At 55.1% G+C, this 27,643-nt stretch overlaps 10 protein-coding genes and 1 non-coding gene across 11 annotated transcripts; 5 read left to right on the top strand and 6 right to left on the bottom strand.

The window, feature by feature from the left end:
• Positions 1–610: 610 nt before the first annotated feature.
• C8A04DRAFT_15346 (transcription initiation factor IID, 18kD subunit-domain-containing protein) lies at positions 611–1,832 on the bottom strand (the record flags this gene model as incomplete). Its single annotated transcript, XM_062778450.1, has 4 exons — positions 611–784; positions 902–1,323; positions 1,474–1,693; positions 1,746–1,832. The coding sequence occupies 4 exons, from the start codon at positions 1,830–1,832 to the stop codon at positions 611–613; spliced, it is 903 nt and encodes a 300-aa protein (XP_062633364.1).
• Positions 1,833–2,798: 966 nt separating this feature from the next.
• Positions 2,799–2,880, top strand: C8A04DRAFT_t138. Its single transcript has one exon. It is a non-coding gene; the product is annotated as a tRNA-Ser (tRNA).
• A 664-nt stretch (positions 2,881–3,544) lies between these two features.
• C8A04DRAFT_32490 (serine protease) lies at positions 3,545–4,872 on the bottom strand (the record flags this gene model as incomplete). The annotated part of the gene is made up of 3 exons (XM_062782113.1): positions 3,545–4,252; positions 4,334–4,519; positions 4,585–4,872. 3 exons carry the CDS (start codon positions 4,870–4,872, stop codon positions 3,545–3,547), a joined length of 1,182 nt encoding a protein of 393 aa, XP_062633363.1.
• A 4,693-nt stretch (positions 4,873–9,565) lies between these two features.
• On the bottom strand, positions 9,566–11,781 carry C8A04DRAFT_15357 (uncharacterized protein; the record flags this gene model as incomplete). Its single annotated transcript, XM_062778454.1, has 3 exons — positions 9,566–10,458; positions 10,613–10,626; positions 10,778–11,781. The coding sequence occupies 3 exons, from the start codon at positions 11,779–11,781 to the stop codon at positions 9,566–9,568; spliced, it is 1,911 nt and encodes a 636-aa protein (XP_062633362.1).
• Positions 11,782–13,369: 1,588 nt separating this feature from the next.
• Positions 13,370–14,797, top strand: C8A04DRAFT_40263 (uncharacterized protein; the record flags this gene model as incomplete). Its single annotated transcript, XM_062784881.1, has 1 exon — positions 13,370–14,797. The coding sequence occupies one exon, from the start codon at positions 13,370–13,372 to the stop codon at positions 14,795–14,797; it is 1,428 nt and encodes a 475-aa protein (XP_062633361.1).
• Positions 14,798–15,197: 400 nt separating this feature from the next.
• Positions 15,198–16,328, bottom strand: C8A04DRAFT_15332 (yippee-like protein; the record flags this gene model as incomplete). Its single annotated transcript, XM_062778446.1, has 3 exons — positions 15,198–15,394; positions 15,461–15,718; positions 15,842–16,328. 3 exons carry the CDS (start codon positions 16,326–16,328, stop codon positions 15,198–15,200), a joined length of 942 nt encoding a protein of 313 aa, XP_062633360.1.
• Positions 16,329–17,443: 1,115 nt separating this feature from the next.
• C8A04DRAFT_32486 (uncharacterized protein) lies at positions 17,444–17,960 on the top strand (the record flags this gene model as incomplete). The annotated part of the gene is made up of 2 exons (XM_062782112.1): positions 17,444–17,677; positions 17,745–17,960. The coding sequence occupies 2 exons, from the start codon at positions 17,444–17,446 to the stop codon at positions 17,958–17,960; spliced, it is 450 nt and encodes a 149-aa protein (XP_062633359.1).
• A 959-nt stretch (positions 17,961–18,919) lies between these two features.
• On the top strand, positions 18,920–19,951 carry C8A04DRAFT_15368 (ornithine decarboxylase antizyme-domain-containing protein; the record flags this gene model as incomplete). The annotated part of the gene is made up of 3 exons (XM_062778459.1): positions 18,920–19,012; positions 19,074–19,678; positions 19,744–19,951. The coding sequence occupies 3 exons, from the start codon at positions 18,920–18,922 to the stop codon at positions 19,949–19,951; spliced, it is 906 nt and encodes a 301-aa protein (XP_062633358.1).
• A 287-nt stretch (positions 19,952–20,238) lies between these two features.
• On the bottom strand, positions 20,239–21,963 carry C8A04DRAFT_40260 (uncharacterized protein; the record flags this gene model as incomplete). Its single annotated transcript, XM_062784880.1, has 2 exons — positions 20,239–21,777; positions 21,841–21,963. 2 exons carry the CDS (start codon positions 21,961–21,963, stop codon positions 20,239–20,241), a joined length of 1,662 nt encoding a protein of 553 aa, XP_062633357.1.
• A 447-nt stretch (positions 21,964–22,410) lies between these two features.
• On the top strand, positions 22,411–25,987 carry C8A04DRAFT_40259 (uncharacterized protein; the record flags this gene model as incomplete). The annotated part of the gene is made up of 3 exons (XM_062784879.1): positions 22,411–22,494; positions 22,550–23,541; positions 24,418–25,987. 3 exons carry the CDS (start codon positions 22,411–22,413, stop codon positions 25,985–25,987), a joined length of 2,646 nt encoding a protein of 881 aa, XP_062633356.1.
• Positions 25,988–26,306: 319 nt separating this feature from the next.
• Positions 26,307–26,576, bottom strand: C8A04DRAFT_32481 (uncharacterized protein; the record flags this gene model as incomplete). The annotated part of the gene is made up of 1 exon (XM_062782111.1): positions 26,307–26,576. One exon carries the CDS (start codon positions 26,574–26,576, stop codon positions 26,307–26,309), a length of 270 nt encoding a protein of 89 aa, XP_062633355.1.
• Between the last annotated feature and the right edge of the window lie 1,067 nt (positions 26,577–27,643).

The following is a 27,643-nucleotide window of genomic DNA, read 5'->3' as shown; positions in this document are numbered from 1 at the left end:
GTTGGTTGGGATGGTGTTTGTACATAGGAGATATCTTGTCAAATAAGAATTGTGAAGGAAGATTCCGGCCTTGGTTCGTTGACACTTACAGGAGCCGATGGCTATTGTTGCGCGGGCTTGACTTTGAATTGGCCTGGTACTTCATCTTGCTTTCGCATCATCTTCATCTCCCATCCAACTATATTAGTCCTTTGAGTCTGTTTCTTTATACTATCTTCAGTTGACCGGATACTCGAGACTTTTCCCTCATGTTTTACCACCATGTGCCGGAGTTCACCCCTAAACCCCTCACGATGTGGAGCGAGAAGTCACTAGGCGCTTCTAGCTTCGTTTCTGGTTAATAGTAACAGCCAGACTGCCGGTGCCCATCACATCTGTGGCTTTCTTGTCAGAGAGTAGACCTGGAGAAGACAAGGCCCATCAACATGTGGAAGTCCAATGCTCTACGGATGGAGGACCAGGGTATCGAAAAGGGGCCAGGGTTAGGGTATACTCAGGGGTAGGGAGATACGTGAGACTGTGGTCTCGATTGGAGCGTTCTATTACGTTGAGAATGTTATCTAGCTAATGCAGCGCTCTTTTGCATCCGCTCGGCTCCGTTTCTTCCTGTCTAAAACAACCTCAGCCGCTTCCGCTGTCTCAACTGCGTCCCGTTCATCATCGCCGTGTACTTCTTAGATGGCGTCTGCAGAATCTCAAATGCCCTTCTCACATGTCTCGGCTCGACCGGGTTTGCCAGTTTAGCCTCCTTGTCGCTTCCAACTTTCACCCGTCGAGTAGACTCCTGGTCCCGTTCTATGTCGTCCTCGTCCTCCCACTTCCTCTTCAACGTAAACAACCCCCCACCCCATCCCTTCTCCCAAGCCTTCTCCTTCCTTCTCACACGTTCTGCTCTCTCCACCTGACCCTCCTCCTTCTTAACCCCAATCGCCACCTCCGTCAACCTCTGCACCCACTCGGTAGTAAAAAACCCCAGCATTTCTCTCAAGTCGTCGTCCTTGACGCCCGCGACTGCGCCCAGGCCGGACCATGCCCGGAATCTGGCCGGTTTTCGGTGGCTGAAGGAGGCTGCACGGCAGTCGGACCAGTGAGCGTATTCAGCTCGGGTCATGGATTGGGTGTGCTGGTCGTTTTTGATGAGTTGGGAGAGGATAGCGGATTCGGGTCGGTGTCTATGTCCGGGTGTGTTCTCATAGGTTACGGGATCCCCGATGCTGGTGGTGGTGGTAGCATAATCGGTGTGTTCGAGTTCGAGGAGGGAGGAGATGTCTGAGACATGTCGGAACAGGGAGAGCGTAGACCACGGGAGAGGGGCCAGGTGTACTTTTGTATCACCCCCTGTTTTTGGTTTGGAAGTGCGAGTCAGCTGCTGCGGGTTGGAACTGTCCGACTGGTAATCCACAGTTTCGGTCTCCTCAGCGTCGTTTTCGGCTTCCTCCCCGTCCTGGTCCTTGTCATCGCCGCGGCTGTCACCGTCCTCGTCTTCTATCTGATCCTGGACGTCCTCCAAATCCAAATCGTCTGCTTCCGGCTCCTTGGCTCTCGCCCTGGCCTTGGCCCGGATGCGCTTCCACCGCATGTGGTTTTGTAGCCGGGCCAGCCGTGCCTTGTCGTGTCGTACTTGGAAGAAAATGTCGTTGGTTGTGATTCGGGCTTGGCCCCGTCGACGGGCGAGTTCGCTCGCTGTGGTTATCTTGGGGGTCTTAGAAGAAGTGAGACTGCATGTGGTATGAGGGAGTACATACCATGTGCTTGGTCTGGTACTGGACAATATTCTCGATGATGGTGGTCGTTTCGACCGAGGGTATACCCCGTTCTCCGGCCACAAACATCATCTGGGTAGTTAGCATCGCGGAACCTAAACTAAGAGTTAGTGTAAAGAAACGTTGACATACCTTTAGGATCTCCTTCCTGTATATCGGATCCTTCTTTGCCATTTTCGCGAAATGAGGAAACGGTCCACGGCGCTTACACCTCTACTTCGATAACGGTATGTGGGTTTGTTGGCCTCGGAGTCTCATTGCCAAAAGTAAAGCTCCGTAACTCGCCTCTAGGTTCTCCATGCTGATCAAAATCACCAACCCAGAACGTCTCATAATGCTATTGAAGGGCCCGAAGCACAATACAAAGGTTGCCATATTCGGACGAAGGGGCCGGTGACTCCCGTGGTCAAGTATTTCTTTGTTTGCCCAAAGGGCCGACCACCTGGTCGTTGTTGCTCGTGACCGTATTCAGAGTGTCATGGGAGGGATTATTATTGCGATGCATCACGTGTAATGGAGTGCTTCCATCTCAATGACATGATGTTCTGTTTTGCAATGTGTTTGTGGGGTTTGTGTTGTGCTTAGTGGCTGGCTTGGAGGTTGGCCGTCCAACAACAGCAGCTCCGACCTTTGCGTTTTACCAAACGACCGGCGACTTACCCGTTTCCTTTCAGTTCCAAGAATTCCATCTTCTTACAAATACAATAGCGCTGTCCGGACATCAACCGCCAGCTAAAATCTGATGTTCCCGCCTGGATGCTGTTTGCTCCCCAGCGCTTAACCAACACCCATGTGGCATTACCAGAACCAGCCCGGCCATTCGCAGGCCCTTCCTGGTAATACATTGCAATTCATGACCAAAAAGACAAAATGAAACCCCGAAACTATACCTCATGATGAGTCTCCCGGCCACCAACCGACGCAAACATGTACCCCGTGTCCATCGTGGCACGCTTAGACTGCCCCTGAATGCGCCAAAATGCGCATTGTAGCTGCGAAACAAAATGCGCAGTTGCGGAATTAAAACGGCACTTAGGCGTGGTGGCAGAGTGGTCTAATGCGCAAGACTAGAAATCTTGTTCCTTCGGGAGCGTCTGTTCGAATCAGGCCCACGTCGAGTTTTTATCTTTCATGTTTTTTCCCGGTCGTTTCTTTTTTATTGGACTAGAACGCCGCTCTTGGCATTTTTAGGATAATAGCAGGTAACTGCTGTTATTTCGTGTCATTATGCGGAGTTAACGTTGCCTCGGTTTTAAGGTAGTGAAACAAAAGAAAAGGGGTCGTGGATCGTGATGAAGGCTGGATGTGTGTGGACTCAAATCGAAGTGTGGGTTGCAGTAGGATCGTGCTCCCGCATTCAGTCAGACTGTCAGGGGCGAAAGGGGAAAAGGCGAATCACGGATGCAGTGTCATCATCGGGGGTTTGTTAACGTCACCTCAAGTCACTGGTGTCAAAATGCAGTTGGGAGTAGAAGTTATTTCCAAGTCATATCAATTGATGATGCTAAACAAGGCTTCGGCGAAGCTCCCTCGTAACTTTGAACAGAAACCCACACTATATCCGCCCCTCATTTCCTCCATAAATACAAGATGTGCCTTTCGTCATATTTACAAGTTGCGCGTTGCGCAAGTCATCGTCTCCAACACTCCAAGATGTGCCGATGCTATGCCCCCATGATGTTGCCCCGCTCATGTTCCCTCATCCAAGCTGTTTCGAGAGAGAAAAAAAAGATGAGCGGGCTTTATTAGCAAGAGGGTAGCGGTATTTGCCGGCGAGACGCTTAAGCGTCAGGGTTGCCGTTGAAGGCCAGGCGGTCAGTGGTGCCGCTGGGGAGGCCGGTAATGAGGCCGGACTGGCCGGTGGTCTTGATGTAGTTGCAGAGCTCAGCCGGGCTCTTCTGGCCGTCGAGGGCGAGCAGGTAGGCACCGAGACCGGTGATGTGCGGGGTGGCCATGGAGGTACCCGAGATGGTGTTGGTCTCACCGCCGATCCAGGTGGACAGGATGTCAGTGCCGGGGGCCTGGATGTCGACGACAGAGCCGTAGTTGGAGTAGCTGGCCTTGGAGTCGTCGCTCTCGGTGGCGCCGACGGTGCAGACGGACGCCTCGGAGGCCGGGGAGGAGCTGGAGGCGTTGGTGTCCTCGTTGCCGGCAGCGACGGCCAGGAACACGCCAGCGTCGACGAGGGCCGCGGCGGCCTGGTTGATGGAGCCGGAGTAGCTGCCGCCGAGCGACATGTTGGCGACGCTGCCGGCGGGGCAGTCCTGCTGCGAGGCGTTCTCGGCGACGTAGTTGATGCCGGCGATGACGCCCGAAGTGCTGCCGGAGCCGTCGGAGCCGAGCACCTTGACGGCGAACAGCTTGGTCTTCTTGGCCACACCGTAGCTCTTGGAGCCGATGGTGCCAGCAACGTGGGTGCCGTGGCCGTTGCCGTCAGTGTCGTCGCTGTCGGCGAAGTTGTTGGCCCAGGTAGCACGGCCCTCGAACTCCTGTAGGGGGTGTCAGTATATCACAAGACTGCATAATGAACCGAGGGATGAATATCCCACGAAGGGAGGAAGGTAACGTACAGGGTGGTCGACCTCGATACCGGTGTCGATCACGAAGGCGCAGGTGCCCTCACCAGCGGAGTCGTCGTAGGTGTAGGTGGTCGAGCCGGGCTGCTTGTTGGAGAGACGGGCAAGGCCCCACGGGGCGTTGTCCTGGCTGACAGCCGACTGGATGGTGAAGATGGCATCCTCCTCCACGTACTCAACCTGTGGTTGTTGTTAGTATGTCCCGGTGAGAAGTAAACATAAGGATAGAGCAGGGCATCACATACCTCAGGGAGCAGGCGGACGGCATCGAGGAGGTCGGCCTCGAGGTGGCCGGCGAAGCCCCGGAACTTGCCGCGGTAGACGTGGTCGGCCTTGATCTTGCTCAGGGCGCTGAGGGCGGCATCGAGGGCACCCTCGGCGGCGCTGTCGCGGAGCTTGATGACGTACTTGTTGGGGATGACCTGGCCAGCACGGGCGCTGATGATGGGAGCGCGCTTTTGGACGGGCTCGGCAGCGGGGGCCGCGAGGGCAGCGGGCACAAGGGCCAGGAGAGCAGCAGTGGTGAAATGCATCTTGGGCGACGAGCGAGGTGAAGACGAGAAGATGAGACCGAAGAGGAAGAGAGCGTGGAAAGCTTGGATGAGGTAGGCACGAGTTGACTGGTTGTTGGCGACCGTGGTGCTGAGAAGATCGAGGTTCTAGAGTCGAGGGAGAGCCTTCTATTTATCTCTGATCTCCAATCTGTGATCTCGCATCCAGAAAAGGTACCGACAAGAGCCTGTGTGTGGGTAGATGCGTGTGTGTGTGTGTAGGTGTGGGTGTTCCGCCCGCATACCAACACCTCTCTCACCTGCTCATTCGTTTGTCTCTCTGTCTCCGTATGCTCCCCCTCTCCCATTTCACCCCTCCCCCCTCTTTTCCTCGGACTACCTCTCCTCTGCTTCTCCTCCCAACATGATCCTTCGAAAGATGTGATGCATCAGTGGCCGACCTGCCGCTTTCGGGCTTTCGACAAATCGCAATGGCTGTTTCCCGCAGGTCTCCGGAAAGCCAAGCCTCGGGCCTGACGGTTCGCGGCAGACCGGCATGGGCATGGGCTGGCCAGCGTCGTGGGTCGGATGGCGGTTTGTTCGTGGCAGGTTGGACGGCTTGGCTGCTTGGACAGGTCGAGCGAGTTGGAGAGCCAACGAGAGCAAGCCGGCGCGGTCTTGGCAGCCCTTAATGGGAAATCCCAAAGGGGCTCTCATGGGGCATTCAGGGGTGGGGGAGAAGGCAAAACGGCAGGCCGAACGGGTCGACAGCAGATAGAGGAGGGCCCAGGAGGGGTACGGGGGCGGGCGAGCAGAGGGGGGCAGAAGATGCACACCTTCCCGGTTAAGTGTTTTCGGCCGGTGCTGGGGTTGGCCTGCGCTGGGCTTCCTGGACAGACGATGGGGGTGGGCGTGAGGTGGGCAGGCGAGCGGGTGTTCCCGTCCTTGTCCGGCACCTGTGATCAAGTTTGGCCTGCAAGTTTGACCTGCGGACATCCACCGAGAGAGAAGGCGGGCAGACAGACGAGCCAGGCTTGGCCAGGACAAGTCGCGTGCTTGACATCGCCTGCCGAAGCCGGTACCTGACCTGACATTCGAGGACTAGCCAACACCGCACGTCGGATGCGCCAAGAATTCGCAAAAGGACGCAGTCGACCCGTCGAGCGTGCGCACCTAACGGAACGGGCATAAATCGTAAAGCCGGCATCGTCTCCCACAGGCTCGCCGGCCTGAGAAGCGATATGTCAAGGGGCGCTTGGCTGTAGCCCTTCTACAATGCGGGCACACATCTGTTGGACATGGCCGGGGGGCGTTCAATTTCAGGGTGCCGGCCCGGCTGTGTGGTGTAACTGGGCTGCTTGGGTTTACCAAACGGGCGCTGCGGGGCTCGGGACTTCTCTTGAGCAACGGGGAGGGTGTGTTTGAGCAAGAGGAAAAGGGGAGTTGATACCGAGGCACGCGCCCGCAGGGGTGCTGAGGCTGTGTAGCTCCCGTCGGTATTGCTTGCACACCAAGAGTGGTCATGCTAGCCGTTCGATTTCGCTTCAGAAGAATTGCGTGTAAGTCAATGCTAATACCCGCCGATTGTTCGCAGGAATAACAACCCGGATGTGTTGCTTGCCTGCGTACATAGTAGCCTTGACGAGAATTCGGACGTTGGAGAAAGGTGTCTTGGCGGTTTCTTCTTGGCTCGGTGGAATGTTCGTCGCCCCCATGTGTCGCTTTGCCCAGTGCTTTTCTTCTAGAAGCCCGTCTAGCATTTCCCAGTCTCTCGTATCCCAAGGCTTGTCCAACGCTGAACACCGCTGCTGGTTCTTTTTCTGGAACCACGCGTGCACGACATAATTGCTCATCTCACGGCCCTGACGGCCCCAGGATGCTCTTTGGTCCAAAGCTTGATCTCGGCAACGGTCCAACAGGACGATAAGTTCATGCCCGCCGGCTGTGAAACATCAAATTCACGATTAACCAAGCGATGACCAGGTCAGAACAGCTGGTCTCCGTCATGCGACATTGCCAGGCAGACAAAGACAGCAAGAACGGCCCGGCATGAATGGCGCCATTGCCATTGGCCCCACGCTCGCCCACAACCACCCACTCAAGCCACTGCCACCCAGTACCACCCCACCAAACAGCCGCTAACGCCCACCCCCTGAATCTCCGATCGGCATCTGGGGAGCCCCCAGAGAGCCGCTTGCAGGGCGAGTGGGGGCCGCGGAAGTGGGGACCACGGAGAAGAACTGCCGATCGTTTCGGGGGATGGGCCAATGAAAACTGCCGTTGCCCCAGGCGGCTTCCTGGGAGGGTGTGAACCAGAACCAGGGCCGGCAGGTGGTATCCAACATGGGAGGAACGCCTTGGACGACGACAGGACTTCTTCCACTTTGCGTTGTCGATCGTCGCCGGTGTCCGCATTTGACTGCTTTCGCGCGCTGAAGAAGGCACATGATGCGATGTGAGGTCGCTCACGTTATCAACAGCTGCTCTACACGTGTAGGACTCGCGCGGTCAACAGGAGAGAGGCTCCTGCGGCTGACACTATCCTCAGCGGGCAGTTGACAGCTTCTCCCCAAGTCCGAGCAGAGAGGACTGTAACCTCGAGTTGCCATTGCTGTGAACGTTGCGAATCCTTTGCCAATGCTGCCAATGCTGCCAATGTTGCCAATGCCGCCACATCCGACCCAAGCCCAGTCAAGCGTTGACAAATCCAACCCTATCTTGCGTCCAGCCGTCCCCAAAACCTGGTTGTGAAGCTCGCATTGCAGATATGACATCGGACGGTCGTGAGTTGTGGCGGCGGTGGTGGTGGCGTTGGCCGTAAGTTGACCGGCTGTATTTGTGTGTTGGGAGCTTGGAATTTGTGAACTCGGTTTGGGGTAATTAATTTGCAAAAATGATTTCTCCCGTCTTTTTGCTCAAAAAGTTTGGAACCGAAAAATGCAAACCGTCGGCTGTCAATTCACAACGAATGGCAGGCGTCACGGGTCGGTTTCTGCAATGTCCATCACGACCGGCCGTACTTTTCACAGCCGGTTGTTCTTTCCCATTGCAGGCTGTTGCTAGGTTCCAGTGGACCAACAGCTCAAAACCCGCGCACCTTCTAGCTTAGCTGCATCCTCGTTTTCGCTTGTCACTCACAAATCACAAGAGACTGGACTCTTCGCTTGTGTTGACACTCGCCGAAGAGAACCTTGGAAGCCACGTTCCCACGGCAAAAGGGTCTTGTTCGTGGCGCTTCCGGCCGGCAAGGGGGTTTCAGATGTCGTGACCTTATCGAGTGTCCTTCCGGATCGAGTAACGGTCGACGGCCAGTTACAGGTTCAACATCAACACCCCGCTTCTCCCTCTCAGAATTGCTTCCCGCCCGAACGCAACATGCCACTCGCTAAAATCTCCGAAATTGATGATTTGGTACACAAAAACGAGAATGCGACAGGTGCGGCGATAGAAGTCGGTAAGTAAGGAGCATGATCAATACGGGCCTCTCGCTTGTCCATGCTCTCTCGACTTCTGTACGAAGCATCCTCAGACGATCTTCAGCAACCAGGCAAGCCAAGTTAATAACTTCCCCAATGCGCTGGCCGATTGCGTTGACATGCGCTTCCCTGCTGAGTGGGCCTGAGATCGAGCCCCCCAGCTGCCCGATCTAGCATCGCCTACCGAGGTCGCAGCCTCACAGGTTCAACCCAATGCGACTCTCGACGACTGCGTCCGCCATGTCATCTGTGAGTTCTCCTGCGACACAGGCCAACACACAATTGTCCTTGGAGAAGGTGCCATCCAAACTCTTTGAAACCCTACACTACCTTTCTGAACCTCCACTCTTCACTTGTCTGCGAAATAAATCTCGTTGCCTAAAATGGGCAACGAAATCGGCAACGATGAGCACGTTCAAGTAGCATCAGTTGCTACGTCCTCGTCGCGGGAGATCTCCAGCTTCCCTGTCGAACCACCCACTCCGATTGCAACAAAGAGGGGGAAGCAAAGATCGTCTCCTGTTGCATCTCCCATTGGACTCGCGAAACGGCTCGTCACCGAAGACTCTCTTCATCGAACTGGCACACAACAGACTCAACGTTCCAATTATCGTTGATGCCCGGAATACCACATCAGGTAACAGAAAAGTTCCGATCGCAAATATCCTCCGGGACAACCGAACTTCTTACCCAGCAACAAAACAAGCACCGCATTTGCTCTGAGATAAGTCCGAGCGAAGTCGGACCGACCGGAGACCAGAATCCGGCACTCGGTCCGAAATAAAGCGACACGAACGGTACTGTGCCGATCGTCCCCTTTGCGAAGTCGGAACGTGGCACCCAGCAGTTTCGCGCAGAGTGTTTTACATAACTTTATAGTGCGGATCCCGTGGTTGCCGAGGTCTCCGATCCATTCTAGGTACATCCCGAACCCAAGTCTTGGTTCAACTCCAAAATGCAAGAACAAAAAGCTTCCCCGCCAAATGCTGTCCTCGTGTAGAAATCTCTAGCCGGCGTCCGAGCACACACGATGCGGTGTGGAAACAAGGATCCCGTTCAAGCAACTCCAGCCCCATCCTCCCCTTTCCCCTATTTCCTTTCTCTTGGCACCACAACTACATACCAACAAACCCTCCCGCCTTCCACTCTCGATGAGATACCGCCAGCCAGAAAAGGGTGTTTCCCCCTTAGTCCTTTTTTAGCGAACACGACATCCCACAGTTTCCCTGGTAGGTGATTCCCATACTAGCCATGTGGTATCAAGTTCCCGTTTGGGCAAGCGGTAAATTCCCCGCGGCCGCGGCAGGGTTTTGAAACAGATACCTTTTCGGGAGGAGAATTAAGGTCGTTTCCCTCCTCGGATCGCCGTCGTCATCGGAAGGCGGGGCTGGGACTGCAACCGGGACCGGGACTGGGACTGGTGGGTTTAGGCTCGGGTTTGGGTTTGAGGCTGGGGCTAGACGACGACCAGAGAAGGAGGTCGTATTTTTAGAAGGAGGCGGTGACTCGTCTTGGGCAACGGCGACGGACTTGGGGATCGTCGTCATCGGCGTCTTGCTAGTGGTCCTGGTGGTGGTGGTGGTGGTCGTGATGTCGGAAACTGGCGGCTTATTCCAAGTGTTTTTGTGTGAGTGGGATTTGGCTTCCGCGACGAGGACGCGGGCTTTTGTCCAGACTTTGGCGCCATTTCCGATGGAGGGTTGGATGACTGTGATGATGGTTCCATTGTCATACTGTGATCCGAGGGAGGGGGAACTAGGTGCCATGGTGGTGGTGACCTCCCGTTCCATAGCCGACGTCGACCACGCTTGATACAATTCCATGATCTCGCTGGCGGATTGGAACGGGGTCCTTCCAAGTTCAGCAAGACCAGTTATTTTGGGGGCGTCTCGGCGTGACCACAGCTGGCACGAGAAACGCAAAGCGGCGTCGATTTCTTGTACGAGAAGGTGTTCCAGCCTTTCGATTCCCGCAGGGTCTTGATCTCGAAGAAGGAACCGGGCGGGACTCCTGAGGAACTTGTCTTTTAATCGGCGAGCGTGACGAAATCTTGCCTCCGCGAAAGGGGGGGTGGGTTCTGAGATGTTGTTAGAGTTTATGTCGGCTCCGATTCCACACTCGCATAATGACTTTACAAGTGACGCCTGCCATGCTTGAGGGACGTTATGGCCGTTTGCTTGGACAAAGTTAGATTATGATATGAGCGGTACTTGATATTATCCAGTAGAAAAAAAGGGGAAAAGAAAACAAGATGAAGTAGGCTGAGGTAAGTATCGGATATCCAAGCGAACATACTTTGAGATAACACCTTGGCCAAGCCCTCCATTGTTTGTCTCGAAGGCAGGTTGTGAGTTATTGCTGGTCCAGTTGTTAAGTTGAGTGGCTGTACCGATGTGATCAGCCGTGGAAAGTTGTGTGTATCTTGCTGGCCATGTTGTGGTCGTTCAGTTGGCGCGAGCAGTGGCATCAACCCAGGGGATGCGGCATGGCGAGGCGGAGCTATCCCAGAATTCCAGAGGGCGAGGTCCATTCGAAATCCGACTGGCGACATCGAGTTAGGGCCTAGAACACTTGGGCTCTCTAACTCATTGGGGTTGGTAGATATGGCATCGAACATCCAAAACGGGGACGCAAAGGCTTCGATAGTAATGAAATGGGCAAGCATCCCGTGAAGCAGGACATGAGTTGTTTGAAAATCGTTGCTCTTAGTCGAACCCAAAAGTCCTTCAGGTAGCTCACCTTGAGGCGTGAGTTGAACAAAGTGCTTGACGCTCTCTGAAAGTTCCCGAAGTTGTAAAGGATGGAGGCCGTTTTGAACTCGTTTATTTTCGGGGTGGGCAAACTCCTCTACCCACGAGGTCCAGCTGGCCCCTTTGGCCACGAACCACGAAATGATAGATTTGTCGTTCGGATCTGGAACCCCACTGTCTGCTCCTTGAGCCAACCCATTCTCTTTCAGTTGAGTTATCTTGGACTCAAGTTGTTCAACCCGAGTTGCGAACCCTTGTTCCTTGGTCGACAGATACTCTTTCCATTGCTTTTTCCGGCTATTATGGTATCTCTGAGCCCACGACAATTTGCGGGAAAGTTCTTGATTTTCGTTGAGCAACTCGGTTTCGTTCCGTTGTAGCGCGGCGATCCGCTGGTGCAGGCTGCGGTTTTCTTTGGCGAGCTCTCCCATGGGACTCGAAGGACTCAGTGATAGAATAAATTCGTCGATCTTGCTGCTGAGTTCGACCTCGAACATGGCCGGATTGAGGCCTCTGCGTCGTGAGCTGTTCGGTCTGTTTCCTGAGGGCAATCTGGCAGATGTCGATGCGGCCTTCCGAAGGGACCGGCTCGGTTCACCACTGTTTGTTTTCGATGTCGTTTGATGTGAAGTTGATCGAGAGATGAGAGGCACGTGGGAACTTGTGCTTATTGCTTGTGTAGGTCTCCCGGCATCCCCGGTTTTGGTGGGAGTAAGGGAGCCCATGCTAGAGCTAATTACTTGACCTGAAGTAGGGGTATGTAAGCAATATGCGTCTGGGGCCTAATACTGGAGTGATGGCTTGAGTCAAACTCAATTTGCGGATGAGTTTCGACATCAAGACCAAAAAGTGAATTCCAAGTTCGAAAAGAAGGTCGTCACCCTTGCTATTAATTAGCCCGGGATAAAAATCAAATAGGGATAATTAATCAAGGGATCAATGTGCGATTTCGGGTGGCTCAGCACCCATTATTACTGACGTCAAGAAGGAACTAGCAACATCAAGTGGTGCATATACCACACCTCGAATTTGTTTCACCAACCTTGGTTTCGTTGCCAACCCCTTACACCCCTTATAGACTATATCATAGCCGATATAATGACAGATACGGGAACTTCTGAGGCGGAGTAACGACACTATCTGTGGCACCAGCTCCAAGATAGAGCGCTTGAAGTCGCCTTATCCCCCGATTTGGGTGTAACCGAAGCGAGACGTCTGCCGCAGTTGGCGCCAGGAACTGCTCAACCGTTTTACGATCCATCCATGCAGGTCGGATCGAGGTCATACCGGCTTCGGCTACGCGGGTAAGGCTAGACGGAAATAGAAATCCTACGTCGCTACGCGTTTTGGTGTCGCAAGTTGGGTGCAGTCGAAGCGCGGACGGCGCTTACAGTCAGGTCTTGGGGAGAGGAGCCAATGAGGCTTAAGATAATTTGTTGACTTTGAACCAAATGTTTCAACCCCGGGCCGACCTGTCGGGCCGCACTTGAAACCACGAGGAACCCCGCGTCTTGGCTTCCAGGTACACCCATCCTTCCAGACATCCATCGGAGAACGTGGCAGCCCAGACGGTCCTCAAGGTTCAGAGACATGGCGCGCCTCTTTCAGCATGAGCGGGCTCGGCGGGGTCATCGAGCCGGCGTCAATGGCGTGTCCATGTAAACAGAGAAAATATTTTTGCAAGCCGACAGTAGCCGCCGAGACGAGACCTTTAAGGTAACCCTAACCCTTTTCCCGCCATGAGACAAGTTTCAACGGTTAAACTTCGATAACCATTGAAAACCTACTCGTATTTTGTTCGGGTTGATGAGAGCTCTTAGACTTCGGAGGCTTATCCAACTGGTCTAACTAAAAGCCTTTAGACCATATCACTCGAATCTCCTTAACTTCGTTCTCCCTCTTCCCTGCCGCGGAAGCCAGATGCGGAAAGTGGGGTATGTTAACAAATCCGTTATCGAGGATTCGACAGGCAACGGCCGGGCAGGCGCGCCTTTGCTGATGGACCTCCCAGAATAAGAATTGGTGTGTGCCCCTCCACGCATTGCCTACCAGTTCCCAATGCCCCGCACTTCGTTCTTCCTCACACCCGCCTCAGCCTCTCCAAGTCACTTGCTTCATTGCTTGTCGAGGCGATCTGTTTGTTCTTTCAACCACGTTCCCCGCCATAACACCACCCGTGTCCGGTTTGCGTCACCAGCCCTTCTACCAGCGTCGCCAACTCCTTTCCGGCGGACCCGCGCCCAGCTTTGCCCAACAGCCGCAAGCTCCCGTTCATATCTTACCGAGGCTACACGAGCCCACCAAGCCCGAAAAATGGCTCCTCAACTCGACGGCTACTTCCAGAAGGTCGACGCCCTGTCCGATGCCTTCATCGAGCGCCTGCGCGAGGCCGTTGCCATCCCGTCCATCTCATCCGAGGCTGCCCGCCGTCCCGACGTTGTGCGCATGGGCAAATGGCTTGGCGATGAGTTGACCAAGCTCGGCGCCTCGGTTGAGCTGCGTCCGCTAGGCAAACAGGAGGGCACCGACCTCGACCTGCCTCCTGTTGTACTGGCTCGCTACGGCAACGACAAGAACAAGCGGACTATCCTTGTCTATGGCCACTACGATGTGCAACCGGCCGAGAAGAGCGACGGCTGGGACACAGAGCCGTTTGAGCTCAGCGTCAAGGAGGATGGGCGCATGTGCGGGCGTGGCTCGACCGACGATAAGGGGCCCGTCTTGGGCTGGCTGAATGCCATTGAGGCGCACAAGGCCGCTGGCATCGAGTTCCCCGTTAACCTTCTCATGTGCTTTGAGGGCATGGAGGAGTACGGGTCTGACGGCCTGGACGACTTGATCAACGCCGAGGGCAAGAAGTACTTTGCCGACGCCGATGCCGTCTGCATCAGCGACAACTATTGGCTCGGTACCGAGAAGCCGTGCCTGACTTACGGTCTGCGTGGGTGCAACTACTACAGCATCGAAGTTTCGGGCCCTGGTGCGGACCTGCATAGTGGTGTGTTTGGTGGCACCGCGCAAGAGCCCATGACGGACCTGGTGCGTGTCATGGGGTCTCTGGTGGACACTGACGGCAAGATCTTGATCCCGGGCATCATCGAGCAGGTAGCGCCGGTGACGAGCGATGAGCATGGCCTGTATGACGGCATCGCATTCACGATGGAGACGTTGCATGATTCGCTCGGCAGCAAGACAACGATCTTTGAGGACAAGAAGTCCACCCTCATGGCCCGGTGGCGGTACCCATCCCTCTCACTCCACGGCATCGAAGGTGCCTTCTCAGCCCCTGGCGCGAAGACAGTCATCCCTGCCAAGGTCATTGGCAAGTTTTCGATCCGGACCGTGCCCAACATGGAGATTGAGAAGACGAACGAGGTGGTGTGCAAGTATGTCGAGGATGTGTTCAAGAAGCTTGGGTCCAAGAACAGCCTCAAGGTGTACCCTCAGCACTGCGGCAAGTGGTGGGTGGCCAGCCCCAACCACTGGAACTTCTCGGCAGCGGCCAAGGCGACGGAGCGTGTCTGGGGCGTCAAGCCGGACTATACCCGCGAGGGTGGCAGCATTCCCGTCACGTTGACGTTTGAGCAGGCGACGGGCAAGAATGTGTTGCTCCTGCCGATGGGCAGCTCAAACGACGGCGCTCACTCGATCAACGAGAAGTTGGATAAGCGGAACTACATTGAGGGTATTAAGCTTCTGGGCGCGTATCTGCACTATGTGGCCGAGGAGCCGATCAACTAGGTTGGTCCTCTCGTGGGGGTGAATGGGTAGGATTGTTGTTCCATGAACGGGGCATTAGACAATATCATGCCATGTCAAGGGACATGTATTAAGACCTGAATATCACCAATTCTGCATGCCAAAACTTGTTTAAAGCCAGATTCTGGACCCGTCCTTCGAAAAAAGATTATTAATGCGGGAAATGCGAAGGCACTCCAAAACGAAACCACAATCGCCCCTGTCCCTCTGGTCCCTCTCATTTCCCAGTCTGGCGCTATCCATAGGGTTTCAAGTCTCTCGAGCTCCACCACCGGCCTTATTTTGTCACCTCCACCATGTAAGGTAGTACGGCATTTCCCCCATTACTAACATCAAGCCCCAAAATTAAGTGCTCCTAGGAAGGTACGCACGCCGAATACGCCTAGATCAACGCACTGGCATCATGGCGCCAGCTCTTCAGGCCTCCGGCCCTCATCTGCCGGCGCCTGGCAACCACACTCGCGTCCCACACACCAGCGAACATGTCGTCACATTCGTCCTCGTCCTCCAAGTCGAACACGACCAACCCTTCATCCCCGCCTTCCTCTTCCCCCCTCTCTCTCGGTCGCCAGTCCCCTCCTCTTTCCCCGAACACATCATCGTCGTCGTCGTCGTCATCATGAAAACTTCCATGAAGCCGATCACCCCTTTCCCCCTCTAACTCCAAATCCTCCCAGCCCTTAACCTGCACCACCCGTTTCGTCTCCAGAATGTACTTGCCGATTTTATACCGCTGCGCCGGTTCCCACGCGTCGATATACTTCCACCCGATATTGGCGCGGCACACGGCACAGGTGACGTCCGCTACGGTGTGGGGGCCGGTGATGAGCTGGCGCTTCTCGGCGGGTCCGAGGCGGGTGTTGATCAGGTCGCGCGGGGCGTTGGGGTCCTTATCAGGGCCGTCTTCGCCGTTGTTGCCGGTGTCTTCATCTTCTTCATCTTTTTCGTCCTCGAGATCAGTTTTGTCGTTGTCGTCATCGTCGTCGTCTGTTTGTAAGCAGGAGCGCTTTCCGTGGCGCTTGGGACGTGTCGCGGGGATGGTCGGGCAGGTTGGCGTTGGGAGAATGGCTGGGGGCGCTACGAGGTAGGCGCGGCCGTAGCGGCCCTGGAAGCATTTGCTGATGATCTGGGCGTGGAAGGCGACATCGGTGGCACACCCTCGGCAGCGGAGAGTGTCGTGGCGGATGTGAGAAAGACGACGGCTTCCACTTCGGGGGTGATCTGGCGCGGTAGATAAAGAAGGGGTATCAGGCGCTGAGGAGACGGGTGACGTTGGAGAGGCGGAAAGGGACGGGACAGTGTCGCTTGGACTTGTGCCTGAGCTTGTGCAGGATGAGGGCCCATCCTGCGGCAAATCGGGGTTCGCGTTCGAGCGGCGTCGGCGGGTGAAGGGAATGCGCAACGATGGGAGAAGGTATAGGGGGAAAGTTGGTTTCGGTACGGGCGCGGGCGTGGGCGCTGGCGACGTTGTCGTTCTCGCTCTTCGAAGGGTTACAGGTATTATGGCGTCCATATTGGAACGCAAAGTGTGTGAGAGTTTAAAGACTTAATTAAAGCAATGCAGAATGCTTCTCTCTATAGGTTGAGCTCAATTTACTTCCTGTTGTTATTTTGCTAGGTATTCGAAATATGGTGATATCATCAACGGTAGTGAAGGTTGATGGGAGCAGCTGCTCTTAAGTTGGGTCGTCGGCATCAGGAGCCCGACAAGACGAAGTGCATGATATGTCTAGAATAAAGCTGAAAGATTGGCCAAACGGCCGCATACATGAAACCTTTTGTTCAACAAACATTCGCCGCAAAGGTCTGAGAACATGTTGACGCAATGACATGATTTGATAGCAGCTTGACCACATGACACTCCCCGCATTGCGGCATTGTCCGGGCCGCGATGTCGCTCTTGCAGTCAAGGGAGAGCTAACCTCCAACGATGCGGGGCCATCCCTGCTGGAGCTGGTGATGTCCGAGAACCAGGGCCGACCCTAACCCTTAAACGACACGCATCGTAGGCTTACATACTATGTACGGGTAGTAACGTTAGCACTCCGTATTGGGGGGATATGAAAGTGAGTCGCTTTATGGTGTGTTTTGCAAATGTGTCAATAGACGGGCGGGAATGTAAGAATGTAAGGCCTTGTGCGGGACGTGGTTGTTGCTTGAGGTGTCGAATTACTTTGTAGTGCAAGTTGTTTCCGCCCTTCGATGACTAGGTAAACGAGAGGGAGAGACGAATATTTGAGATCGGGATTATATTCTTGTTTGTCCTGTAGGATTGTTGTAGGAGGAAGCTGTGCTTATGTAGAAGCGCAACCGCCAAACCTGGCAATGCGTTACCAAGTAGGTCTTCAGTGACCCAGTCGATCTTTCGAGCTGGGGGATGCACGGGGTGTTGTGCCGACAATCAGGTTGGCCAACTCCCCGCGAAGGTGTCCCTAAACGGAAACTTGGAGAAAGCACGCTGCGCCACCTCTGAAACAGGACGTGAAAGTGCTTCTCAGCTCTTCGTTGCACGACACCAACGTTAGATTAGGTTTGGTTTCCTTGCATATAAATGCCGTTAGCCCCACGAGTTATCCCAAACAAGGTGTTTCGAAGCAGCGGTTCATACGAAGTGGACATATTTCCACTATGGACCGACCGCGCGACTTGGTGCGGCGCGACTCCGACGGCCAGACTTTCATTATCCCAGCTTCACAGCTTGCTGGGCCCGATGATCCGACGCCATGGCCGCGACAGTTCACACTCATTGCGCGGAGCGTTATGGCGATAATGGAACTGGTCACGATTGGTTATTTGGGATACTATACACATATTATGCGGAATCACGGTCGGGATGCGAGACCTGGGCTCGGGTTCGTTGGGGTAGGTCCCCATATCAAAACGACTGGGCGTGTTCGCGGGCACGGAAGCATCTAACGCGCCACAATAGGTCATATTGGCCCTGATCAATGATGTCCTAGTCACCTACGTTGCGACTGTCCAACGGTATACGGCGCAAAGAAACTGTTACGCCACCATGATAGATATCCTGTCTGCGTCACTCGCTTGTGGCGGGGCCGCTATTGTTGGCTGGGTGGTGTCGGTCCCGTCGGATCCGTGGTTTGAACAGCATAACACGGCGGGGAACTTGCTCATGGGTGTGTAGTAGGTTCTTCCCTCGCTGGCCTGGGTAGGCTTGGAGTTGAATAACAATCCGCTGACAACGCGACTCACGCGATTTGTAGTGGCGCCCACTTCATGGCTGTTTTCGGTGGTTTGATCGTGTGCTGCGGTTGTTGCGCCAGGGGCTCCGGCGAGGGTGAGAAGTCAAATGACGTTGAATTGGGGACGGCAAACCCGGCGTGGTCGGGCGCAGCGGGCGCTCCAGATACGGGTGGTGCTGAAACGGAGCCGCTTCACGCCGGGCCGAGTGCGCCAGGGGTGTCCTATTCTTCGGAGGATTGGCAGAACGAGACGAAAAAAAAGAGGCAGAGCGTGGCGAGCGCGGACAAAGTCTTCCACATTGATGCGCCGAGGGAGATATCCGGGGCGAGTAGACCGAGCAACTAGAACAAAGGCTGGATCTCCTTAGATAAGTAGCTGGTTGTATGTACGGATACACTAGTTAACTAAGTGACGAGGTGACTAGCAGTGGTGTGGTGGCTTGTTGGAGGTCTTTCAGGTTTGACTTGACACCGGCGCGCTCCCTCTTGTTTGATCACCACAAGATCCACTGCCCATGGCCTGGAGCCAGTGGGTCTCCCGTGCCGATGTTCCGCCAAGCGTTTGGGCCGTGCGCCGAATGCGGTGGTTGGCTCAAGATGATTCGCGGCCCCACTTCTGTCTACACGTGATGGGCCATCAAATGCCAAGAACCTTGCACTTTGCCTCTGCTGGCCCGCTCGATTTCCCTCACCGTTTTTGTCAGCCCAACCCATAAAGCCCGAGCCGTTGCCACCGCCAACAACATTTTCCTGTCAGATCTCCAACATCCAACAACCGACCGGTTAATTGATAATCATCGCTGCCGACCCTCATCATAGAACCTATTTCGCCACGAAAGTCTCCCCGACCCCGAAACCCCTTCGCTTTTTCCAAACACCAACACCCTGGCATCCCGTAGCAATGGCGCCCATGAAATCACCGAAACAAAACCATAGTAGTAGTAATTATGGCGAGGGCATTGTCCGCCAGGCCAATATCCTCGCCAGCTGCTATGTTGTGGACTCGTCCACGGCCTCGTTGAAGGGCCTCCACTACTGCACTACGGGGCTCGCAGGGGCCGAGTGGTATTCCTGAGGTCCCTTCGACGGGACTTCCATCGCCGCCATCAAGCCCCCCCCTCGCGGCACTCACGACGACCAACCAGCTCGCGCTGACCCCCAAGGCGAGGTCATCATCCACGCGCGGACACAGCGTTGGTCGTCGTAGCTCGGCTGCTGCTGCTGCTGCTCATGACAGCAGCGCCTGGCATCACCGCCGAGGGGGGGCAACACTGCGCATCAGGGAAGAATGTGAGAGGTTCTTTTGCGAGACGTTGCGCGCCATGCTTCTGGGTGAGAGGAACGCGGCGCTGCACGGCTCGGGCCTGGCCAGTGTTTACAACAACAGCAACAACCATGACAACATCACCGACAACAACACCAGCTACATGAGCCACCACGGCCAGCTGACGCCGCCGGACGAGTTCCCCATCGCGGATGAAACTGCCATGGGACGTCGCGGCTTTGGCGCCCGTGGTGGCGTGCTCGGCTGGTTGGAAATCTGGGACTATGCCGGCGGCTCAAGCTTCCGCGGCTTCGTCGCCGAGGATACTAGCCGTGAGACCAAATCGTTGTTTGTCTTTTTTGATGCTCACTCCATCACCCGCGATCTGAAGCAAGCGTACGTATTTCCACACACCCTAACACGTGGATACCCGCTTGGCCCCTTTTTCTAACCTCATACAGACTTGTCGCTTTGATCGAGTTGGCCGAGGGTCCGCTGGCTTGCTCGCATATGGTCATCTGCATCGAGCGGTCCATTCCCGAGGAGGAAGGGAAGGGCTTGACCAAGGGACTCCAGTGGGCCGGCTTTTCGCTCACTACCCTGGATTTCTGGGCTCCTGGCTTGGACGTTTTGAGCAACCGATGGCTATTCATGGGGATGGAGGTTTAAGCGGAGGATCTGGAGATTGACAGATGAGCAAGCGGTTTATTCTTTCATTTCTTTGCCTTGTTCTTTACAGCATCCTCCTCGATACCTGTACGCGTTCTTGGGTCTAAGTTTTAACATTCTTTGGGTTTTCGTTGAGTTAACTGCATATTGCTCTTACAACGGAGTAAATGTGGCGGAGTTATAAAAAACGGTCGTCTTGCTCTAAACTCTAGGCGCTCATATGGATATTGTGTTTGTTGTGTAATTTACTAGAAAGTAACCAACCATGTATGTGACTCTTCAAATCCTCACAGATTCCCCTCAAACTTCCTCACCGTCAACCCCTTTTCCGCTAGATAATCTTTCACCTGCTGTACCGTGTACTCCCCCCTGTGGAACATACCCGCCCCCAAGGCCGCATCCGTCGTGGTCTCCTGGAACACCTCCATAAAGTGACCCGGGTTGCCCGCCCCGCTGCTGGCAATCACTGGTATCTTGATAGCCTTCTTAACCTGCGAGATCAACTCCAGGTCAAACCCGCTGTTGGTACCGTCCTTGTCGATACAGTTGAGCAAGATCTCGCCGGCACCCATGGCCTCCACGGCCTGGGTCAACTCGACGACATCCAGGTCACGCGTCTCGCGACCGCCCTTGATTGTGCAGGCGTACCAGCAATACTCCTCGCCGTTGGGACCCGGGGTGGCAGTCTTGACGGTAGCGTGGCGAGTGGCGTCTTGCTTGGGGACGTATACCCGCTTAGGGTCGACGCTGACCACGACGGCTTGGTTCCCGTAGGCTTTGCTAATCTGCTCGATGGCGGTGTTGCCGTACAGGGTCTTACCGGCGCGGTAGTACTCCTCGGCGGCAATGACCGCGTCACTGCCAACGGACACTTTGTCGGCGCCGCTCTTGAAGTACATGGTTGCGATTTCCAGCGCAGAAACCTTTGTCCCATCCACATCGACCGTGTCCCGGATCCCACCGCCTATTGTCAGAGGCACAAACACCGTTTCTGATGTCCTCCGCAAGATCTCAAGCATCGGTAGGTCGGCCACGGGGCAATCACGGAAGGACGTGATGTTGAGGAAGGTGACTTCATCAGCGCCTTGCTCGTAGTACTTCTTTGCCATCTCCACTGGCTTGCCTAGGTTCCGTACGGAACGGTCGTCCGACTTCTCGCGAACATCGTACTGGTCCCCCTTTGTCACGACAAGATCTCCTTGGTCGTTGGTCCGCACGTCGAGACACGCAATAACACGCCTTGTGAGCCCCTCCTGCGCAATCAGTTGGTCGATTTTCCCATTTGAAGCTCCCAGACGCTGGGTTTCCGCCAGCGCTTTGGCTCCCGACCCGTCCAAGAACGAGCGCAAAACCCTGAGCCCTGCCACGCCGCTCTTTTCCGGATGGAACTGCGTCGCGAGCACATTGCCCTTGGCCACAGCGCCAATAAACGTCTCGTTGCCATATGTGCCTGTAGCAACAGCCCAGCCGAGCCCTTCCAGTTCACCCTTCTTGTACGGGTACTTGTACGAGTGGACGTAGTAGTATTTTGAATCGGGGCGGAGGCCGTAGAGGGTCTGGTCTGTGGCACAGGACGCATTGTTCCAGCCGATGTGAGGGACCGCTTTCACGGAGTCGTCAAATCGGTCGAGGGCGCCCGGAAGGACACCTAGGCCGGGGTAGTTCGGGTCTTCAGAGGAGTTCGAGAAGAGGGCCTGCAAGCCGACGCAGATGCCCATGAATGGTTTCCCAGCGTCGATGTGGGCGCGAAGGGCGGGGACGTAGCCGGCGGCGGAAAGCTGGGAAAGGCAGTGTCCGAAGTGGCCTACGCCGGGGAGAATGAGGCTCTGGCGTACGAAGGAGTGTTAGTCACTCTGTACACTAAGTCTTGGAGTATGAATACTCCTTACATCTGCCCTTGCGACATCCTCCGGTGACCGGATCCAGTCAACCTCGTAGCCGACCTTCTCGATCGCATTGACGAGGCTGCGCACGTTACCGGCGACGTAGTCAAGAAGGTAGACCTTGGGCATTGTTGTGAGCTCCTGTTGTTAACACAATGCAGAAGGACAATTGGGAGAAAAGAGGGTTGTGTTCAGGATTTAGGAGTACCTAGCCCCATTGTAAGTGGGTGACTCAATGGGAAGTTCTTGTCCAAAAATATTCCAGGGCGCGCAGCACAATGGCGGGGCATCGTCCGTCAATCGCAACTCCACTAAAACTACCCCGCCATCGGTCGAGCTGCAGGGGACGGGGTCTGCTGTAACGTTATTTTGCCTGCAGTGACCGCTAAGAAGTCAATTGATTGCTCGTTCCGTCATGATACTCAACATTCATCCGTCGCGTTCAAGCCAACGTACACCTGCAACCATTTCAAACCGTCCCCACGAAACAACCGCATCGGCAGTAATTCAACTCCCCAGAACTTCCAAGCTAGACGTGGCGCACACTCGGGCAGCATTGGCCAGCTGCGAATGAATATGGGATCGCGCAAAGAACGTCCGCAATCGTCTCCTGACAATGACGATGGGTGGGAATACGAGTACTCGACAACAGAAACTGAGGTCGGCCATCCGCGATCCGTGATTCCCCGTCATTATCTGACCTGTAGGCATACAGACCTATTACTTAACTCTAGATCTATCGGTCCGCGACTTTCTCGAACGAAGAACGGACGATGTTGTCCACAACACAAGAACCGGTTATCGCGTATGGTACAACCCCCTGTTCAACGCGCCTGAGCAACACGCCTCAAATCCCGATCTCCTTGACGATAAAGACGCCGACGATGGGGAACCTCCAGAACGAGAGGAGGTGGACCTCGACACAATCGGCGCGCCGCAGCCGCAAGAACCGACCGAACCTGTAATTGATCCCTCGCTCGGCCGGCCGGCACAGAAACAAGACGTGTCGGACGCGAATACAAGCAATAAACCGGAAGAGGAAATCCAAATATTAGGTCTTCATTCCAAGGAGCCAATCGTTTCATACCGCAACCATGTGTTTCGCGGGTCATGGTGCGAAAATATTGGCACTGAGATGATCTTTTCGCGGCACGACGAGGCGACTCCTCTCCCGGCTCTGCGCCATCTTCCCCACAATATGGATTTGATTGCGGCAAGCGCAACAAGGATCAACTTCCAGGAGGCGACGTTGGTCTCAAATGAGGCTGGCATGGGGCGAGAAACAATGTTCCTGGGTTTTGGCTATACCGAAGAGGATATTCCTGAGCGGTACAAGCGAAACGGGGGGATCTACGTCCACATTGGCGGAGACAAGAGCGGCCAGCGACAACCGCAGGCGCACTTTCTGGAGGACCTCATTGCGCTCAAACGAAAACGCGGGGAGACGGACGAAGTCACCGTCTTGCCGTTGGAGACACGGCAGAACAAACTCATGGTCGAAGACGAAGAGGAGGAGCGGCGGCGGAGGAAGCAGCGGCAGGACCATGCGAGGAACGTCAGATGGCGCGACAAGCGGAGGGAGGAGCGGGAGATGGGAATTGGGTCGCCGGAGCGGGATTACATCCCGAGGATGGGCGGCAGACGAGGGTGGCCGAAGAGGGCGAGGCGCGCTGCGCTTATTCGAAGGGATAGTGGTGCGATCTCGCGGTTTGGGCCGAGGCCGGACCGGACCGGGTCGTCAACTCCAACACCGCAACACTGGGCCGATATTGCCAATGATAAGGCCGAATGAGAACGTGGGAATTTGAAAGGTGGCCGTCAGCTTCAAAACCTCCTACCTTGGTGGAACAACAACCCACGAGACCCCGACCTCCGCACCCACCTGGTGTTGACCCAGACAGTTCATTCTCCAGACTTGGCGCACGAGGGCCTCGTGAACCCCGTCATTCGCCGCAAGCGGGGCGGTGGGGCTGCCGAAGTACGCACGTGAGTAGAGTTACTCATAGCTAGGCCACTGAAGCGCGTGTGGATAAGTACCGGTACATCTTGGCTGACGCATGCGCTCTGCCCCTCCCCTGCGTTCCTGACTGGTGGCGCTGTCTCACACTGGGCCAGCGCAGTGCTGCACCGCCCAACCTAGTTTCAGCAGCTTGATGCATCCAGATCTGTTCCTCCACATCACCACTTTTCCGTGTTCCCCGTTGTTTCCTGTGTTTCTTCTCATTCTGACCTCAACCTCATTCCTTTTCAACTCAAATCTAGAATCTACGATCTTTACCGTACCGCGCACCTATTCCGGCGGTTCCGACCACTTTACCGAGTGCCTGACCTTCCGACACCCCGCGCTTTCTTGGTCCCTCACCGCCGAGCACATCCCGCGGACGCTTTGTCGATCGGTACCTGATCTACGAAACCGTTGAACAAAAATCGACACCAATGCAACAGCGCAACCGTCCGATCTGCTGGTGGTGATTTTCGATAATTAATAGTGCTCCGGTGGCGCGCTCGCCTTCTGCGACGTTTCGACATGTCGCTCATATCGTACAGCCTTCGCCGGGTGACTCTCGCATTCGTCCTCCTGAGCGGCATCGTTTTCACCCTCTGGCTCCTACCACGCATCCTCAATCCAACACCACCAGATGCCGAGGAACGCCAACGGGATAAGCAATGGGTTGATAGTTCGCCGAGTTGGGTCGATCGGCAGGCTTGCCGATGGCTCGGCCTGTGCGGGATACAACACATTCGCTGGGATGCGCCGTCGCTGGACACGCAGCGGCCGTCCACAATGGACGAGCTCAGGTCGTTGGCCTTGAGTCTGAGCACATTTTGGGTGTTTGGGGCGAGGCCTGGGTTCAGCGACTGGGAGACGGCCCCGGGCCGGCAGGACCGGAGACGATCGCTTCATACAAATAAAGACGAGGGTGCGCGGATACGGGAGGATGTGCCGGACTACGTGCTGGACTATGCGCCGTTGGTGCATCTCTACTCGGGGGAGAATTTCTGGCCCTCCGACATTGCGGAGCATGTTCAGCACATTAAGCCGTACGTGAACGGGTCGATGGTGAACACAACCGAGCCACTGGGTTTGCAGAACCTGGGGAGGTTGAACGCGCTGAAAGGGAACGTCCACGGGACCAGCGACGATGACGTCGAGTCCCGCCCGGCGTGGCTCCACAGCCGATTTTCGATCCCGGGGCCTTTTGAAGACGATGGAAACGAGGACGGGGATGTAGAGGAACCGCCACACCGGCCAGATGATGATACCTGGTGGCAGGACGTCGACCGCGATCACCCACCCCATCGCATTGTGCCGCCTCGGGGGTCGCGTGCGGTCCGCCGGAGACGGTCACTGTCTGGGGATCAACGGCCGATCGTGTGGACCCCCCCAGAAAATACAAAACAAGGTATCAAGCCAAATCCTAGCGGCTACTCCGAAGCGCCTGCCGTTCTAGTTCTTGTCGACAAGGGCTCCGGAATTTTGGACGCCTTTTGGTTCTTCTTTTACAGCTACAATTTGGGCCAGACGGTGCTGAACATTCGCTTTGGGAACCATGTCGGCGACTGGGAGCACTGCATGGTACGTTTCCAAAATGGCGTGCCGCGCGCCATGTTTCTAAGCGAGCACGCCGGCGGCAAGGCATACCTGTGGCAAGCACTTGAGAAGCGCGCGCAAAAGGACGGCAAGCCGGCGCGCCCCGTCATTTACTCGGCCGTGGGCAGCCACGCGATGTATGCCAACCCCGGCATGCACCCGTACGTTCTGCCGTTCAAGCTGCTCAAGGACATCACCGACAAGGGCCCCTTGTGGGATCCGTCGTTGAACAATTATGCGTACTGGTACGACTACGAAGTCAACCGGGACGAGCAACACAACGCCACGTTTGGCAGCGGAGAGCAAGAACAAACCAGCCTGGTCCCAGCGGCGTCGAACCCGGACCTGCCAACCTCGTGGTTCCACTTCGAAGGCACCTGGGGTGATGACATCTACCCGCTGAGCGACCAGCGCCAGTGGCGGTTGTTTGGCGAGTACCATTATGTTACGGGACCGCGGGGGCCCAAGGCCAAGTTCCTAGAGCGGCGCAAGGTGTGCCAGACAGAGAAGTGCACGATTGTGGACAGCATTGAGGCGGGCAAGAAGTCGGCTTGGTATTAGCTGGCGTGGTTCTATTAGCTAGTATGATGCTAATAGCTTGTGTGCTGTGATACCCCTTTTTCTTGGTCGTTGTTTTATTGGCGAAGCGGCGAAACAGAGAGTCCTTTTAAGACAGACTTGGTACAAGACAGCAGTAGACAATAGACATGGCCTGATTTATCTTTATCTCTATCCTAATTACATCGCAGCTTAAATTCCCGCCTAATCAAACCGACCAGATGGATGCATCCTCCACCCCCGATCTACCCCTTCTCTCTGATACCTCTCCCAAGTACCCGCCCCGCGCAATAAACGAATCGAATCTATCCACCCACCCTCTCTACCTCCCCTCCATCGTCCAACCACGCACCATCACCTCATCCGTCGCCCTCATCCTCTTCCGCGGCACCTCCGGCCGCAGCACCTCCGACCAGCCCCCCGTAAGGAACCGAATGCAGTACGGCACGGCGCCGATGGCCCACCCGACGATGTAGAAGACTACCAGGCAGATCTCGATTACGGCACAGATCCAGAGGGGGAGGATGAAGAGGAGGAGGAGGGGGATGAAGTCGATTTCGGGCTCGGGTTGGTAAAGGGCTCGGTTGTTCATGCTGAGGTGATGTTATGCGGCGCCTGTGATGTCGAAGTTTTTGGTGTTGTTTGTTTGTTTGTTTGTTTGGGGTGTGTTGAAGTCGGAGGTTGCTTAGATAGTGGATAGTAGATGCCGAACAGAAAGGGTAATGATGCAGTGGGTTGGTGTTGTAGGCTAGACTCAGAGTTAGACGCCGGATAAGATAGGGGAAGGAAGGTTCATACTTGATACAACACCTAGAGCGGTTGTGTTTGGAAATGTTTGTTGAGTGAAGATCTCTAGGCACGCATGCTTGGAGCAGTTGGAGGAGTTTATACTTAACAGATGGCGCGACTTCTAAAGTGTTCAACGAGAAGATTCTCCCTGTGTCTCACATTCTTAGAGTTGAGAGACAACAACCAGGGCTGGAGCTATAATGGGTCGTTTGGAGAACATTCCATGATAGACATAGAAGTCCTTTTTCTTTCCGTGAGTTCTCAACAATTACCAATGTCGGTGGTCTCAGGGGTCAACGGACACTACATCGTGAGGCAGGGGAAGTGTGAGACAGCACTCAAAGAACGGCGGGTCTCGGGAGCAAGCCATTGTGAGCAGCACAGGCCTTCATTTTGATTGAGGGGGTAGTAAGGTAGGAATCATGCCTTTGTCGACTTTCTGGATCTCCATCTACGGAAAAATAACCGTCTTCTTTCCTCTGTTCAGGTGTTCGACCTCTTACGCGGTCATCAGATAAAGCTGTGCTTTTCACTACCGAAGCCACAGGCATCGGTCTTTAGCAGGTATAACAAAGCTACTATAGGAAGTGTCGTTGGATGACCAGAGGTGTTCGAGAGATGTTTCCCGGTCTATAATCACATGGTCTACCCGCACCAATAGCAGTATCCCCGTCATACTTACAAACGTCAAAGATATCACAGCATTCCATTTCCCAGACATTAAAGTCAAAGAGAGCCTAGAACATCTAGATAGTTGCTGGTAATGTATCTAGATAACAAACCACCATCACACAATAAAGCCACACAAAGCCAAGACGGAGGCCACCCCGTCCGAGCTTCTCTTGGACTTCTCTTGGAACCACTATGAAC

The sequence above is a fragment of the Dichotomopilus funicola genome (assembly GCF_033296635.1).
Source record: "Dichotomopilus funicola strain CBS 141.50 unplaced genomic scaffold C8A04scaffold_90, whole genome shotgun sequence".
In the NCBI taxonomy this organism is placed as follows: Eukaryota; Fungi; Ascomycota; class Sordariomycetes; order Sordariales; family Chaetomiaceae; genus Dichotomopilus; species Dichotomopilus funicola.
This window is presented reverse-complemented; position numbering and strand designations above follow the sequence as displayed.